General features: G+C 41.5%; 1 protein-coding gene across 1 annotated transcript in view; it reads left to right on the top strand.

Annotated features, from left to right (window-relative positions):
• Positions 1 to 18,029, top strand: part of LOC310949502 (BTB/POZ domain-containing protein 10-like) — a gene marked incomplete at its 3' end in the record, with an annotated part of 99,618 nt that overhangs the window by 29,921 nt on the left and 51,668 nt on the right. Inside the window, exons 4-5 of the mRNA XM_083916975.1 lie at positions 5,419 to 5,521; positions 14,503 to 14,623. Coding sequence (XP_083773101.1) covers positions 5,419 to 5,521; positions 14,503 to 14,623 — 224 coding nt within the window. The remainder of the gene's footprint in view (positions 1 to 5,418; positions 5,522 to 14,502; positions 14,624 to 18,029) is intronic.

Here is an 18,029-nt window from a genome sequence, read left to right as displayed (position 1 = left end):
TGGAGATGACTATAGACTTCAGAAAGAGCACAGCCCCACCCTCCCCCATCATTCTGTGTGACTCTCCAGTGGACACTGTGGAGTCCTTCCGCTTCCTGGGCACCATCATCTCCCAGGACCTCAGGTGGGAGCCAAACATCAGCTCCCTCATCAAGAAGGCTCAGCAGAGGATGTAATTCCTGAGGCAGCTGAAGAAGTTCAATCTACCGCGGACAATGCTGGTCCACTTCTACACTGCCATCATCGAGTCCATCCTCACCTCCTCCATCACCGTCTGGTACGCTGCTGCCTCTGCCAAGGACAGGTGCAGACTGCAGCGTATCATACGTTCTGCAGAAAAGGTGATTGCTGCAACCTCCCTTCTCTCCCAGAACTCTACTCTTCAAGGACCCTGAGGAGAGCAATGAAGAAAGCTGCTGATCCCTCCCACCCTGGACACTACCTGTTTGAACCTCTTCCCTCTGGCCGGAGGCTGCGGTCCATCAGGACCAAAACCTCCCGCCAAAAGAACAGTTTCTTCCCCTCTGCCATCAGGCTTTGGAATTCTGTTAAAGACACTTAACTGTCATTTGTTATATTAACGACATCTGGAACACATACGTTATATTAACGTACCCAAATCAAAGAGAGTAGCCGCGACATTGGAATGTGGCTGCTCGTCCCAAACCCAAACAACCCCAATCTTATCCTTTTCGGCCTCCCCAACCAGCAGTGGCCTTGGCCAAGGCTGCTGCTGGAACAACAACTCCCCTGGAGAACACTGCAGTGAGACGCTCTTCATTCCTTCCCCCACCTCCCACAGACACCTGCTGATTGTTGACTCTGCCTGGGTCATGATCAAGGCCGTCTCCGTTGGATCAGACTGAGGCACCGAGGTTGTGACGCCGGGCGGGGTGACGACCCAGGCTCACACATACAGTGACATTATACATTTATACAGATATGCATCCACCCTCCTCCCCCTCTCCCACGTCTCTGCAGCTTTGTACCCCCCCAGTGAGACAGACGGGTCCGTGACCAGCGCCGAATATGGCTGCAGGACCGGGTGGCTGCTGTCTACCCTGGGTTACACCCCCCACCCTCACCCCCTCCCTGTTGCTAGTCTTGAGTTTTTCTGTTGTAAGAGTGATTATGTGCTTTTGTTGCTGAGGTGTTTTTTTTCCTGTTCCCACACTGCACTCCCTCTGGAGTACAATCTGGGGGTTGCCTTTTTTTCTCTCCTCCCTCTCCTCATGTTATGCTGTAACTTTCTCAATCCAATCGCTGCCTCCTGTCCTGTCTACCCCTCTGTCACATTGTATGTACATGTATGTTTGGACAGGTGCGCTGCAATTTCGCTGGTACTTGTGACTAGTGACGAATAAAGGGCTTCATCAATCAATCAATCAAATCACAGGTGTTATATTAACACCCCCCCCCCCCCTTTTTTTTTTCACTGGACACTTTAACTTACATGTCATACATGTCAACTTGTCAGGTCATACAAACACACTCACTTATATTTCATGTATATAATTCAATGCCATATGTTTAGTTTGCTTGTGTTCAGGTTTATATTCATGTAGGCACTGTCAAATCAAGTCAAATTCCTTGCAATGAAAATTGCCTGGCAATAAACCTGATTCTGATTCTGCTCTTTTAGTTCCTTCTCTATTTCCGTCTTCAATCTTTTTTTATTCTTTTTCTCAGTTTTCTTGCTTATTCTATCAATTGCTACCAATACTTACCACTACTCATTATTACTTTTAAAGACCTGGACACTTATCTTATCTAACTCAGAAACACTCCCATCATTCAAGAACCAGCTTAAATCCTATCTCTTAAGGATCACCTACAACAACTAAAATCCACCATCGAGCGAGCGGAGAAACGGAGGCACTACAATCCACCGATTCCCTCCGTAATCATGGGGAATGTTAACTCGCTGCCGAACAAGATCGACGAGCTGTCCGCGCTGAACAACCATCAGATCTACTGTGAGAGCAGCTTGTTCATCTTTATGGAGACATGGCTAAATCACCTCGTACCGGATCCTAACACTAACATGGACTCTAATTTGGCTGTTTTTTACCAGGTTGTAGATTATCCCACCAGAAACAACAGGACAATCAAGATGGATGTGAATTAATGTAAATTAATTTAATATAGGTAATGGATAAAAATACATGTAAATTAATTTAATATAGGTAATGGATAAAAATACATGGATAGATTTTTGATAGCATTATGTTATTATATGTGATTAATAAATCATTAATAATATTTAATATTTATATATTTAATTTAAACTTGTATGTATTCAATGAATATGTATTCAAAGTTGTTGATCCTGGAGCTAGAGACGTGATTTTCCTGCTTGTGCTACCATGCGTTAATAAAACCTGTTACAACCATACTTACCTCTTTTTTTTTTTGGACTCATCCACACTACAGGACCTACAGTATTAAATGGGAAGGAAAAAGAATATAAAACATTTGTTATTTCATAATTTCCGCTATTTAAATGGAGATTACATATTGTGCTGTCTGCACAGTCACAGTATTTTAAGCTTAAAAAAGGATATCAAATACTTTATTCTGATTTAAGCAGCGCCTTAATTCTGTGTGTTATGTGCATGTCCAAACAATGACTCACAGCACATGAAAAACAGCAACTTTAAAAATGATATCCAGTTATAATCAGGCCGTGAAACCAACGGCCAACTGAAGAATGCTGTGCAAACCAACAGCTTATATAGCCTACCAATATATGATCAATTGCATTTATCCTTAAATAAGAAATGAATTACATTAATTATGATAATTAATTGTTTACTCTATTAAGAATACTGAGCAAATTCACATAGATAAAACTGGTTGTATCTGGAAATATACCATGTTGTATAAAGAATAACAGCTGAGCAGATGCATGTATATATACTAAGTGCTACTTAAAAAAACAAGCTAAAGTGCCCATTTTGGTGGACAAATAGACTGATGTAAAAACACATGTAAACAATGATGAAATTCACAGACAACAGGTCATGTCTCGTCTTACGTTTATTCCGCCCCACAGCGGAGAATCAGCTGAATAAATGCGATGAATATCAGTCCAACAGTCAACATCAAGTCCTGTGAGTTTCATTCACCAGAAACATTGCAAGACAAGATTGTCTCATATTTCGGTTATTGTTGTCAGCTAACTGTAGCTGTCAGTGTCACATTACTTCTTCAGCTGCTTATTTCCTGTGGAGTCAACATGCAGAAATACGGACAGCGCCACTCTGTCCTTGCAACCCACTTTGTGGTCGGAGAGTGTATTTTCCTTAAATCCTGTCTACAGATTTCAGGTATACTGCTGCCCCTGGAGTGACGGTGGCGGTCAGATGAAAGGGGAAACACAGGTTTTGAGGGTAAAAGTAGCCCCAACACAGGAAGGATGAACCAACTGTGAGCACACAGAGTTCACACCACACAACAGGGCACAAGGCGAGCTGATCACGTTAAATCACAGCAGTGCACCCGATTGCCAAACCCACAGGCTTTTCAACAGGTGATCCAGTGCCACTGGATTGCTCTGTCAGGGTTGGACCTGCTGCTGGCTGTAGTTACATTCGTAACTATCGTTCTATTTTGCACCAGCAAAGTCATGAGGAATCGTGAAAACAAACCTCATTAAAGTGGATCAGGAGAACAGGGAAGGAGGACCACCCTCAGTGCATGGGGAATGGCAAAATTGACCTTATAGAACCATTCTCCAGGTTCTATAAGGTCAATGTTGCCATTCCCCAGGGGGCATCCTTACTAGATCCCCGAACCACCTCAACTGGCTCCTTTCAACGCAAAGTAGCAGCGGCTCTACTCCGAGTTCCTCACTGATGGCTGAACTTCTCACCCTATCTCTAAGGGAGACTCCAGCCACCCTCCTGAGAAAACGCATTTCGGCCACTTGTACCCACGACCTCGTTCTTTCTAAACAGCCACTAAATAAATATAAGAAGAAAAGAATAATTTCTTTATTAATCCCGCATGGGGAAATTCAATTTTTTCACTCTATTATTAACGTTACACACATACAGGCCCAAAATATAAACAAGGGGGCTGCTAAATGGATCGGTGCCCTGAGCAGTTGGGGGTTCGGTGCCTTGCTCAACAGCACCTCGGCAGTGCCCAGGAGATGAACTGGCACCTCTCCAGCCACCAGTCCACACTCCATTCATGGTCCACACAGGGACTCGAACTGGCGACCAGACGGTTCCCAGCCGAGTCACCTGTGGACTGAGTCAAGTAAAGCGAGACAACTCAATACCGGGAATTAAAGCTCAAGGCGTTAGATTTAGCCAACACCATGAAAATGCATCCAAAAGGAACATAACCGCTGATGACAAAGAAGAAATAGCTTATTTCAGGTTATTCAGGGGTCACAAGTGACATAGTTGGTATACATAATGTGCATACACAAAGGGATAACGCATCGACTCTGGCGGTCAGCAGGGATGAAATAGAACGACTCACTGTTTTAACACACTCTCGACCTTGATTTGGCATATGGTATGGAAATGAAGGACTTACCTTATTGTCCCAAATATAAGACGACTCTGATTATAAGATGACCCTCCGTTTTTAAGAATCATTTTTCTTCTAGATTTCTTCTAATCTTGTTTCACAAAAAATAAAGCATTTCCTCTCAATCCAATGTCCCATTTCAAACCCACCGTTCCAATGACCAAAACAAAGTATTTCTTCTCAAACCAGAAACAGTCCTCTTCAGAAACCCATTAAACAAAGTGATCAGTCAGTTTTAAAATAAACGTTGGTCGAACAAAAGGAAAAAACCAAGTGATACCTCCTACATCTAATAGACCAGCTATGTAAATCTCCGACAACGAGCCTCCCGTGTTTTTTGGCTGCTTGGCTGCTTGACTCTGCTGTGTTAATCACCATTATATTAAAATGGCTTCATAGCTCCTCCTCATTTGACGGCTAACTTGGCAGACGTTTGAGCCACGGTTTTCGAGGCAATCACTGTGTCTCTCGATGTTTCAGGCCTCTGTAACAGTAAGCTACTTGTCTTGGTAAACAGTGTCGCTGTTAACTGTGCTGTGATTGACGGCTCGTCATGAAAGGAACTTGTTTTAGAGATTTTTGTTGTTCATCAAACAAACATATGAGTTTGGTGGCCCCCTAGTGGCCGCTGGGCCCTAAGCAGCTGCTTCGTTCACTTATTCTTTGGGCCAGCTCTGATAATAAAGCACAAAGTGTCTTGAGATAACTTTTGTTATGATTTGGCACTATAAACAAAATGTAATTGAATAGTTTCCCCGCTAAACACAACACAAATCCTTTGTGGTACAGGTCTCAGCTGTCCTTCCATTTGTTCTGTACCCGTGGTCAAAAGTTGAAAAAACACTTGTTTATTTCTTAATTGTTTGTTTTCAGGATGTTTGGTTCTGGGCGGGACAACAACTTTACATGGCCAAATGAAAAAGGGGAGTTCGAGGTGGCAGATGGCATCAGCTCAACTGTCTTCAGAGCCATTCTGGTGAGAATGCTAAGTTCAGTTCTTCGTCTGTGGCTCACATCCTTTCTTAAGAGCTGTCATTTTGATATGATATATGATGTGTGGCACAGCTGCATTGGCTCCCTTATTTTGTTATCCTGAGACACACACACAGACACACACACACAAGCGCACACACACACACACACACACACACACACTCAAACACAGTTGTATAGCTTTATTATATACACACAAACAAACTCATTTCTATCACTCTCACTCTTGTGATAAACGGATCTACTCCTCATCCAACTGCTACCAGTCCCTTTAGTCTGTTTTTTTTAAAATTACGAATTATATTGATGTATGAGTGAGTTTTTCCTTTAACAATTTACTTTAATGATTACAGAGCATATCACTGCAGCATTTAAGAGGCAAAATTAAAACATTTAGATGAAACAGAACTTAACTTGAAATAATAAATGAAGTTATACTTATAGCTGGGGCACTAACTGGGGCAGTGGCTCCAGCATATTCCAGGAACAAAGTCTCAGATTTCTGTCCAGAAGAGTGCAGTCCTAGGAATAGCTAAAATACTGTGTAGAACCCTCAGGCTCCCAGGCCTCCGGTAGAAGACCCACGCTCGGAGTGTGGGGAATTCTTGATATACTGTCAAAACACCCTGATGACCTGCTTACCTATCAATCTCTTCTCTCCTTCACTGCCTCATTCTCTGCTGCCAAAAACTCTTTCTATCAAACTAAAATTCGGTCCTCCTTCTCAAACCCCAGAAATCTCTTCTCCATCTTCTCTAACCTCCTTGATCCCCCCATCCTCCTCCTCCATCCTTCCTTCTACCAAGCCACTTTGTCAACTGCTTCATAAAAAAGGTAGATGACATACATTCTTCATTCTCCTCCCACCTCACCCTTCCACCAATCTCATCTTCTTCCCCTTCGCTATCTTCTTTCACCCCCATATCCTGATCAAGTTCTCACTCTTATAACCTCTGCCTGCCCAACCACTTGCTTCCTTGACCCCATCCCCTCTCACTTCTCCAATGTATTGCCCCTGACCTTCCTTTTCTCATCCATCTTATTAAAACATCTTTATCCACTGATTGCTTTCTTGACTCTCTTATAGAGGCATGAGTGAACCCCCTCCTCAAAAAACCTACCTTTGACCCGTCTGAAGTAAATAACTACAGACCTGTCTCTCTTCTTCCATTTCTCTCCAAAACACTGGAGCATGCTGTCTTCAACCAACTCTCTTCCTACCTTCACCTGAACCTTTTGGACCTTTCTGCAGCACCCTAGTTTCCACCCTACAGCAATTAGGTATCTCAGGCTCTGCACTCTCCCTGCTCACATCCTTACTTAAAAAAATGCACATATCGAGTAACTTGGAGAGGCTCTGTTTCGTAACCCTGTCATCTTACTACTGGGGTCCCTCAAGATTCAGTCTTGGGGCCTCTCCTCTTCTCTCTGTTCACCAACTCAATTGGTTCTGGTGTTCTCTCACATGGCTTGTCCTATCACAGCTGTGCTGATGACACCCAACTTACTCTCTCTTTTCCTTAGTCCGACACACTCGGAGTAGAATGGATCTCTGCCTCTCTGATTGATTTCTCAATGGATGTCTGCACACCACCTGAAACTGAACCTAGACAAGACAGAGTTGCTTTTTCTTCCTGGAAACTGCTCTCCCGACCAAGACCTTACTATCACCCTTGTAAATTCTTTGTTAGCCCCCACCCAGACGGCAAGGAACCTGGGTGTGACACTTCGCAACCAACTATCCCTTACCGCCAACATTGCTGCAACAACCCGATCGTGCAGATATATGTTGCACAACACGAGGATGATACGTCCTCTTCTGACCCAGAAGGCAGCACAGGTTCTGCTCCAGGCTTTTGTCATCTCACGCCTTGACTACTGTAACTCCCTCCTTGCTGGTCTGCCGGCCTGTGCCATCCGACCTCTGCAGCTCATCCAGAATGTAGCGGCTCGAACGATCTTCAACCTACCTTAGTTTTCTCACACTACACCGCTCCTCTGCTCCCTTCACTGGCTTCCTGTAGCTGATCACATCCGTTTCAAGACACTACCTTCTTTCATTTTACCTGAGCTCTGCATGAATGCCGTGATGTAATAAAAGGGGGTAAAAGGTGATTTCTTTACTGTTTTTTTTACTGGCTGCAGTAGCTGCAGTGAACACCAGGTCGCACATGTGAGCAGCTCAGATGAGTTATACAGTCTATGGTACAGACAGAGAAACAGATGAAAACATTTTGGGAATGAATCACAGCACTCTATCAAATTATCTGCTGGACATTTACAGTATACTTACACTTACAGAGTCTCAATGTCATAGTGGACATGTTATGTTATGTGTTATGACGATAGACGTATAATGAAATAAGTGGACAGATGTGCTTCCGGGTCTGAGTGTGCACCTAAACCTTCATTCATCCAGTTTATGGTCTCAATCTCTGGTTTCAAGTCTTCTTCAATACTGAATGCCGTTCATTTAGTAAATTATGATCCCATTTAGAGTAAAATAGACCATAAAGCAGTGGCCACCTGTCAATCAGGATGTGTGTAAACATAGTTGTATGTGTATCCACAGCACTGTGGACGTTAAAATATCTGTGACTTGTTTTTGGGTGTTGTCTTTGTTAAAGTCTTAGGACTTTGACCCTCTCACTGTGTTTTCACTTCATCACACTTCACTGGAACATTTTTACATCTGGAAATACAGCGTTCAGTCGCACTTTGCTAACCGAGCTACACTAGTTAGTACTAGCGTTACAGGGTCTGTGTGTGAACACAGCCGACAACCGGAGCACGCCGCTCACACTGCGGTCAAGGGAGCTGTCATTTGTTTCTCCGAAGTCAAGCCAGCTGCCCGTATATTTGTAGTGTGCCCGTAGTGTGATATTTATCGTAAATTCATTGAAACAGCTCATAGTGACTTCCGGTTTTCAGTTTTCAGAATAAAGTGTGACACAACCAGGCTCATATACAGTATAAACCATAGACTGTATAAATTGATGGACGGAGGGACCAGGTCTGAAAAAGGAAACCAACGCGTAAGTGCTTTAAGCCTGTATTCTAGCCAGTGGCCGGCTGGGGGCGATACGTGGGTTGCAGAAGACATACGGTTGCATTCAAGTCATCGGGGAAAATGATCTTCTAACTTGCTCCATGGCTACAATAAGCCAGTTGTAGAGATTTTTATTGTCTCTATCATTAGTTTGATGCCTTTTACAATACTAACTGGTGTTCATTTTTTATTCTGTCCCAGTTTGAGTCAAATAGACGATAAAGCAGGGGATGCATTGGGGGCATGGTTTACTTGTGATTGACAGGTCTCAGAGAGCTTGACTCTCAAACCTAACGTTCCTTCAGTCGTGGAAACCTACAGCCGTGATGTTGTTCTTCAGTGTTCGCTGTTTGTTTTCAGTTTAACCGGTTGAACTAAAGACACTCCAAGCAGTCGGCTGTTCATTTTATACGGTAAGTAACATTACATATCATTTTAAGCCTTAACTCTCGCTAACCAAACTTAGCATGTCTGCTAATATCACAGTTAACATGGATGCACATTTTTCACCAAGGTAGCGCTTATGTTAACTTGATATTGGCTTCATCATTTATGTGCTAATAGCTGCTTGTTGTTGGTAACTCTTGCATAGTTTGGCTATTTCTGTGTGATCATGCGCTGTTGTTAGTTATTGTTTTTCAAATTAAAATGAGCATGTAGAGCTGTACCTGTCACATCTATATTGTGTATTCAAGTGCTTAAACAAATGCATATGAATTTTAACGTATTAAATAAACATAAACAAGTTCAGTTTAATAGCAGATACATATCGCAGATGTAGTCATTTTTTAGTTTATACAGTTTATTTGCACATCGTTTTGTTATCTGCAACTGTCATAAACAATCCTCATATTCATTGCAGATGCATATTGCAGGTGTGGTCACATGTTAGTGGGAAAAAGTTCATGTGAATATACACGTTATACTATAATGAAGAGTCTGAAAGCACAACAGTAAAGATGTTTTTTCAAACAGATTTCCTTCAGGTGATGGTGGCAGGCTGGTGCAGTGGTTGGTGAACATGAGGAGACAACTGGACCCATCAGACACGTCAGGTCTGTGAAGTACACACTCTGAGGAGGATCAGTTCTTCTTAGTCAAGAAGGTAGACCGATGCTTTATGATGCACTGATCACACAGTAAATGTTTCAATACTTAGTGGTGAATGTAAAAACTAACATCCGGTAACTTTTGAGGTATCTCTTTATTTTATATGGTATAATAATTTATTGATTTGATGTTGTTTGTCTTTTTGCTACATGTGTTAAGGGTCTCCACACAGAAAAAAGTGAGTGACTTGTGCCAACAGAAGGAAGAGCTCATCTGTGGAGGGGCATATTCGGTGTCATTCATGTGGTTGTGCAGAAGGGCGACTGCATGGACATCATTTTTAGTTCTCAAATGTGAAGTGAAGTGATGGATTTATACGTGATTCTACAACACAGGGTTGCACAATGAAATGCAAGTTGTATTCACTTTATGCTACACAAGAGAAAATATTTTTATTGTGAAGGAGGATCATCACCAAATCACTTAAGCTCACTAGGCTCTGTTAATGTTGTGAGCTCTTTAAATCACCCACTGCAGTTTTTGCAATTTATTTATTATTATCTGTCCTTGATGTTCACAATATTTTTATTCATATCCAGTTATTGTAATTGAAAAATGTAATTAATGATGATCCTAGTTTTCTTTTTTCCTGCTGTGATTTTACAGTACTGAGTGTATTAACATGAACTACAGAATACTCTTGCTTGGTTAATCACAAGGCACATTTCTATAATGCTGATAACAGCTAACATACTGTATAAAGAGCATTGTAACTGATTACAAGTTGTGGAAAAAAACTATCAATGTCTTCTTGTCTGATTGCAATACTGTACATGTTTCTAATGTTAAAATCCATGCCAGATCTGCACCAAAAAAAATAATCAACAAACTTTTGGCAAGACCTTCATAAGAACTTTTATTGCACATTAAAATCTGAATTCATTTCAACAATTAAATGATCAATGTAAACCCTGTAAAGACAATACTTAAATGTGCACAGAAGAATGTAATAAATAATTAATTCGGTGCAAAATTTACATTCAACTGTATCTATGTAAAAATGCATACAGTAATAATAAAATATGCAGTATGTCAGCTCCCTCAATGCCAAGGCTGTTCCCTTGTTCTCTGTCAGCCCATCACCGTCCCTTATAATCCACACAATTCTTAACACACATAATACTGAGCTGTACTCAGACAGTATTCTGTGGTGTAAACTAGTTAAATAAGCTCATTTCCATCTGCTGATATCCTGACTCTTGAAAAAACAGCACGTCATTATCAAACAGAAGGTAATATTATAATAATCTAACATAAGGCTGTTATCGTTCCATTATTCACGTGATCTACCATCAAGTAACGATAGTGACTGCTTACACAGTAACTTCAAACTTTCCTAACCTAGTACTACTAAAGTAAGGAAGGATGAGTTAGCTGTACAGATTACCATCCGATTATCCAAGCTAATGTTGGCAGCAGCAGTGGCTCAGATAAATCAGGTTGCCGATAGAAGTGGCCGTGCACATGGACCCTTCGTGAGGTCCAACTCAGGATCCAATCGATGCCTCGTCCTCCCAAGCTCCTCCATTTCCTGTCGGAAAAGAAAACGGCAGCGTCCGGGTCGGTTTCTTTTTGGAGGTTCGCAAATCTATGAGTGACGTCACAGTAGCTCCGTCCATTCATTATACAGTCTATGGGATAAACACGGAAGTAAGATTAATTACATAACATTCACGTGGAATATCAGGATAAAGTGCCTTTGGATATTTCCTGTACAGTACAATATTACATGATGTTAAAAAATCTCTTTCCAATGACTAATTTCACTTCAGGTAGATTCTAGATGACCTCAGGTATCTTTTTACAAACGTACAGAACTTTTTTTTTCTTTTTTTTCTATAAAACTCCTTTGGATAAGCACTGTACAGTAAAATATGACATTGTCTTAAAAGAATTATTAAAAAATAAACTGTTTCCAATGAATTGTTTCACTACAGGTACATTCTAGATGACCCCAAGTATCTTTTACAAACTTACAGAACTTAATTTAAAAGTAGACTCGCTTTTAACAAGTAACCTGCCCACACTGCTCCCCAGTTTCTTGATCCTTTTGTTCGGGCTGATGGGCCATTTACCATCATGACGTTTGTGTCAACAACTTCCTCACATCTACAGCATATTCAGTATCACTTTAACAGCAGATATCACTAAAGAAAAAAATCAACGGCTGAGTTTCTTCGGTTCTGTGGCTTCACGTTGTCAGGGCAGATAGACAGGTTCAACCACAGACCTAGATTATTAAATGAACATACAGAATGAAATGGGAAAAGAGTTTTATTTTGTCTTTTCTTTTTCTTTATTTAAACTGAAATTACACGTTGTACTTTCTGCAAAGTCACAATGTTCTTAATCTTAAAAAAGGATATGCAGATGTTATATTCTGAGCTGAACAGCTCTAATTCTGTGTAACGTGCATGACTGAACAATGACGCACAGCACATGAAACATGGCAACTATAACGTAACCCAGCATAACGTGTAACTGTAACGCAGTAACATGTTATCCGTTACTCCCCAACCAATTTAAACAATGATGAAATGCAGAACTGCCGATTTCAAGCTTACTGCTGCCCCCTAGTTTCTAAGGTTATCAAGTGCAATCCCCCCACCGCGATGGCCCTGTCGTGGAGTGTCAGGGGGGCGGTTGGAAGGAGGAACATCTGTAGCACTTGTAGCACCTTACACATGTATCACATGACCTTCTTTGATGACAAAATTATAACTATCAGAGAAAAATCACTATTTTTTTTCAACTTTGATTCTCGCAAATCTGCAAGTTTTTTTCTCAGAAATGTGCAACTTTTTAAACTCGTAAATCTGCAATACTTTTATCGAAATATAACCCCCTTCCCCCCGGGTCCATTTTTATTTTCATGCTTGGTCCTAATATGCCGTCGTACAGTCTTGATCCAGAGGTTTTATAGACTATATATCTAGCTATATATCAAACCTTCCCTTTCTCTCAAAAAGGTCAAAGCAAAGCAACAGCTTTTTAAAAAGGTACCAATGACATTATCCTCTCTGGTTCCCTCTCCATGCTCATCCTCCTTGGCCTCAGTATTACCTTCAACACTATCAACAACTCCATCCTCCTCTCCCAGCTCCGGTCCTAACTTGTCATCACCGGCACTGCTCTCACCTGGTTTAAGTCCTATCTTTTTTCCAGACATGGCTTCTGTTTCCACTGCCGGTGCAAAGGAGCACCGGCTCTACTCCGAGTTCCTCACAGATGGCTGAACTTCTCACCCTCTCTCTAAGGGAGACTCCAGCCACCTCCTGAGAAAACACATTTCGGCCGCTTGTACCCATGAATATCTCATATACTGACTTTTGTTTTTAGCTTATTGTATATGTCACTTAGTTACTTTGAAATGTTACTTCTTCAGTTTCTTATTTCCTGTGGAGTAAACATGCAGAAATGCGGATCGTGCAACTTGACTTTGTGGTTGGGGTGTATTTTCCTTAAATCCTGTCAACCTATTTCAAGCATACTACTGCCCTCTATTGTCTACAGTTATCAAGTGCAGCCCACACTTAAACGCCCCTTTTACCGCAGTGAGTGATAGGGGGTCAGTCAAATGAACTGAGAAACATCTATTCAACAAAACCTTTTCTCCCCAGTGCTGCTAAAAAACCTATTGGAAACACTGACAAAATACTGCTTTGATTGAATAACATCAGTTAATTAATCCAAACTGATATGACTGGCTTTCTGTTTGCAAATTACTTCATCAGCTAACGAACAAGCAATGCCAGATCAATAAGTAACAACTACCTGGCTAACGTTATCATGCTTGTGCATTTACATTAGCTTACCACCAAGCTGTCGCTCAGATGCAAGGCATTAGTCTGCCATTGGTTGCTTCGTGCTGTTGACTGATTGCAAACAGTAAGCTATCGTTATTATAAATAGGATTTTTATAAAACGGATGGCTGGAATCCAGCAATCTAATTGGTTGTTAGCTATGTTGTACAATTCCTTATCACAATTCTATATCACTCCTCTTTCATCTTTTTATACAGTGTAGAGACTTAAACATAAACTTGCAGCTTCAATATTGCCATAGTTTTTAACCGTTTTCTGAAAGCAATAGCTCACTTCTGTGATATGATCCCAACATACCACGTCCGGTCGTGAGCTATTGCCTGAGTGATTCCTTTTACTGCATTCTGTCAACACAATGCTAGTCAATCACAATTACCCTCACTGTTTTTGACAATACTTGCTGATAGGGAGTGCGAGCATGCAAGCGAGATCAACAGGATGCTGACTGAGCTTCATTCAACAGCCACCATTGTTGCTAATAACAAGAGCTTTCTGAAAGTCACACAGAGAACCTTCAAGTCAGCCTGATGTTGTTGCACATAAAATAATGATGCCAGTCACTTCCAGCGAGTGAGGCTTGTTAATGAAACACTGGGATTGGATTGGTCTTCGGTAATGGCTGATCCTTACAGCCCAGGTATCAATACCAGGACTGAAAAAGAATGGAAAGTGCAGCAGGAAGAGAAACTGACATAAGCTTTTGCTTACATCACCCCCCCACCCCCTCCTCCAATTAGTCTCTCTCTCTCTCCCTCTCTCTCTCTCTCTCCTGTGACGTTGCTGGTTTTTACATTCATCACTGCTCGCTCTCCTTCCCACCCCCACCCCCTCCTCTTCCTTCTCTCTCTCTCTCTCTCTCTAGAGTAAAGCAGCATCAATAATGGCATCTTGTTTTTTCTCCCATGCTTGTGTGTGCGTGTAATCAACCATCATTCTGCCCGTTTATTCATTGTGCGTGTGCATGCTGCTGAAAATGGCAGGATTACTACAAGTCAGGGATAATCCACTGCCCTGATGGCGTTTCCATTCCCGAGTTGAGGGAGGCATGTGACTACCTCTGTATCTCCTTCAACTACAGCACCATCAAGTGCAGAGACCTCAGTAAGTACACCCAACTGGAATAATTCACTGTCTGAACTACGTATGTAGAGCTGCAGACTGATGTAGTTGCTGGTTTCATTGACATGTTGATGTTGGTGAGTGTGAAGCATAGTTTGTTTTCATTGTTGTTCTATTACTGTATTAGACTTTGCCTGTTTTATTTTTATTACAAAATGAGGACATCAGTTGCATGCATAAATAGCACTATACACATTCATTACACACTCATTTTGTACGTTATTTAGAACAAATGAAAATAAGATAGTAGCAATATTACTGTATGTGAACAATACTGCCGACAATATTGTTGATAAATATAATGTATATCATCAAAAATGCACAGTAGATACCGGATTAGTATATTGAGACAGGCTGATGCTGATGTAGCTGTTTGTTCAGTGTGGAACTCAAATGCATGTTCCACACACCGTTGACATCATACTGTTACATGGAAATGCAATTGTCGCTCACAGGCTGCGTGTGCGTGCGTGTATGTGTAGGTTATGATTAGCTGTGAGATGTAATGCTTGTTATGTAGGCAAATAACCAATCAAGTCGAGCAGGTCTCATTCTTGTACCATCATTAGTTGCTGCGTTTTAGTATGGGGTTTGTGGTTAATCGAGTCCAATTTAAATCAGTCTCTGTTCTGGAATAGGGCTGCAACTATAAAAAATATGTTGATAGTCAAATAATATATCTGTTATTAAACTGAATAATCCACTATTCGGATTATGAATCACACAGTTACTCAATGGCTCCTATTATTTGTGTATAATCACATCACTTGTACTAATATCTATCTTTTTTTCCCAGGACAAACTGGGCTATCAGAATACTGTATGCTACTGTTTCAGGGCAAAAATAAAGTAAATAAGAATTTAGGGGGAGCAATGAAAATTAATCAAATAGTGTTTTTGATTTCATTTATCTTAATACAAAATTGGAAAGGATCAGAGCTAACTGTCACTGAAAGTACAGTGAAATTACAGAAGGCACACTGGTTGTTTTTTTTTTTTTATTTCTGGTGGAGTTCCGTCAATTACCACTGCTGTTAGCAAAACACTGCCACCGTCAAACTGCAGTCGGAGCTCCAGTGGGACCTGGAGAGCTTTTCACCCAACAGCAGGGGCTCACTCCGGTCAACGACGATTAAGTTCGCATTCGATTCACAGCCACCGTGTCAGAAGTTAAGGCAGGCTCCCCAAACACAGAGCGCTTAGGGCCCCTAACTAAAATAATCTAAAAAATGTCATAATTATTGCATTTAAAAAAAATAGAAATTATGAACTGGCTCACGTTTTTTTAAATAGTGCACCCTATCACTAAATTCCGACAAATTAGATGCGTTTACCTAACAAAAATTGTCCCCCTCCCCAGCTTCTCTGGAATGGTGTAGCCTTCAAACTTCTTAACTCAAGGGAGTTTGCTCTATGTAGCTTTTTGCCTTGACCTAGCCATAGTTAGCCTGTTTTATTAATCTTTGAATGTTGAGCAGGGCTGCTGCTAAGCTTTTGGGGGCCCTAACCATAAATATTCAGAATGGTCAGGGTGAGTCGTTTCGTTGCAAACTCCAGCTATACAAACAACATATTTAACAGCAACAATATTATACAGATAACATATATTTGTAAAAACAGAAATAAAAAACTGTATATATATATATATATATATATATATATATATATATATATATATATATATATATATATATAAAATAAGGGTGGAACGGTTCACAAAATCCACTGTTCGGTTCATATCACGGTTTTCCGGTCACGGTTTTCCGGTTCGGTTCGGTTGTTTTTTTCTATTTCTTTTAGATTCTAAAAATACCATGTATCAGATCTATAGCCTAATAATTAGATTATTTTATTAATCAGATATTCTTAAGGACATGTCATGCAATCATGCAAAAACTGAAATAATGAGGCAACTTGCTTAGGGATTATTGTAACTATTGAATATCTTTGAGTGTTTGACACTATTATGCTGGGAACTCTTTACCCGTGTGCTAATTACGGTAAGAGAATACGAGGGACACCGTCGGAGTTTCACTTATTTTATATAGAGCAAAAACGTTGTGCCGCTAGTTGCATACACACATGTAAACACGCTCACTGTAAGGACCCAACCCTCACAACATAGCTGTCCCATATACAGCCTGACCCAATAACGGGCTAACTTAAAGATGCCTGACTAAATATTCAAACACTTAAGTCAGATTATAATCAACAAATGAACATCTTATTAACCTGTATTTGCATACTCTTAACCTGTATTTGCATACTCTTAAGGGAATTTATAACAGCCGCCCCCTAAATAGCATGGCTATTTTGAAACAATCATAAATTCCCACAACAAGAGTCCTTTAACTAGAATTGTCTTCTGGAAGAGCCGATAACTGGACCAGCCGAGCCACCGGTCTCAGGTAAGTCTTATTGCCAACACTGACCTCAGCTGTTCTGATGCATCCATCATCACTTGCATTCAACTTTACCACCTTTCCAATTGGCCAGTGAGCATGTGGAAGCTGAGGATCAACAATCATCACAACTGTGTCCATGGTTAGATGATCTGTGTGTTTTCGCCACCTCTGGCGTGTGTGGAGAGTGGGTAGGTAGTTCCTGATGAACTGCATCCAGAAGTGGTCCGCCATCATCTGGCAATGATGCCAGCACCTCCTGGTCAAGGTGTCGAGAGCATAGGTGACTTGTGGGAGAGAGGCATCCTGCCGCCCCATCATCAACATGCTCGGAGTCACTGGATCTGGATCGGCAGCATCTAAGGAAACATATCCTAAAGGCTTGGCATTAAGGATCCCTTCCACCTCGATGAGGAGTGTGAGCAGAACCTCCTCTTGGAGCACTTGTGCCCCTATGACCACTTGCAGAGATTTCTTGACTGATTGAATCTCACGCTCCCAGGCGCCACCAAAGTGGGGAGATGCAGGTGGGTTGAAAAAGAACTTAATCTGTTTTTCTGCAAGTCTCTCTTGCAGCTGTGATTCCATCGCTGCAAAGGCCTCCTTAAGCTCCTTATCTGCCCCTCTGAAGTTAGTCCCTTGGTCCGAGAGCACCTCAAAGGGGGTAACTATCGGTGCGATGAACCATCTCAGTGCTAGGAGGAAAGCATCTGTGTCGAGGCTGGTGAGCATGTACGCATCGTCAGACATTTAAAAATGATTCCCCAGCGCTTTTCACTTCGCCTCTCGGCCTTGACCATGTACAGCCCGAAGCAGTCAACACCTGTGGAGAAGAATGGAGGCTTGAGCAGCCGCAGAAGAGCAGAGGGCAGATCTGCCATCCTCTGCACTACTGGCTACCCTCTCCACTTCATGCAACCAGCACAGGCTCTTTGATACTTCTTAATAGCCTGCCTTCCCAGCAGAATCCAGTATTGACGCCTCAT

This window comes from Echiichthys vipera, assembly GCF_963691815.1.
Source record: "Echiichthys vipera genome assembly, chromosome: 7".
In the NCBI taxonomy this organism is placed as follows: domain Eukaryota; kingdom Metazoa; phylum Chordata; class Actinopteri; order Perciformes; family Trachinidae; genus Echiichthys; species Echiichthys vipera.
Note: the sequence above shows the minus strand (reverse complement) of the source record. Positions and strands in the feature narration are given on the sequence as shown.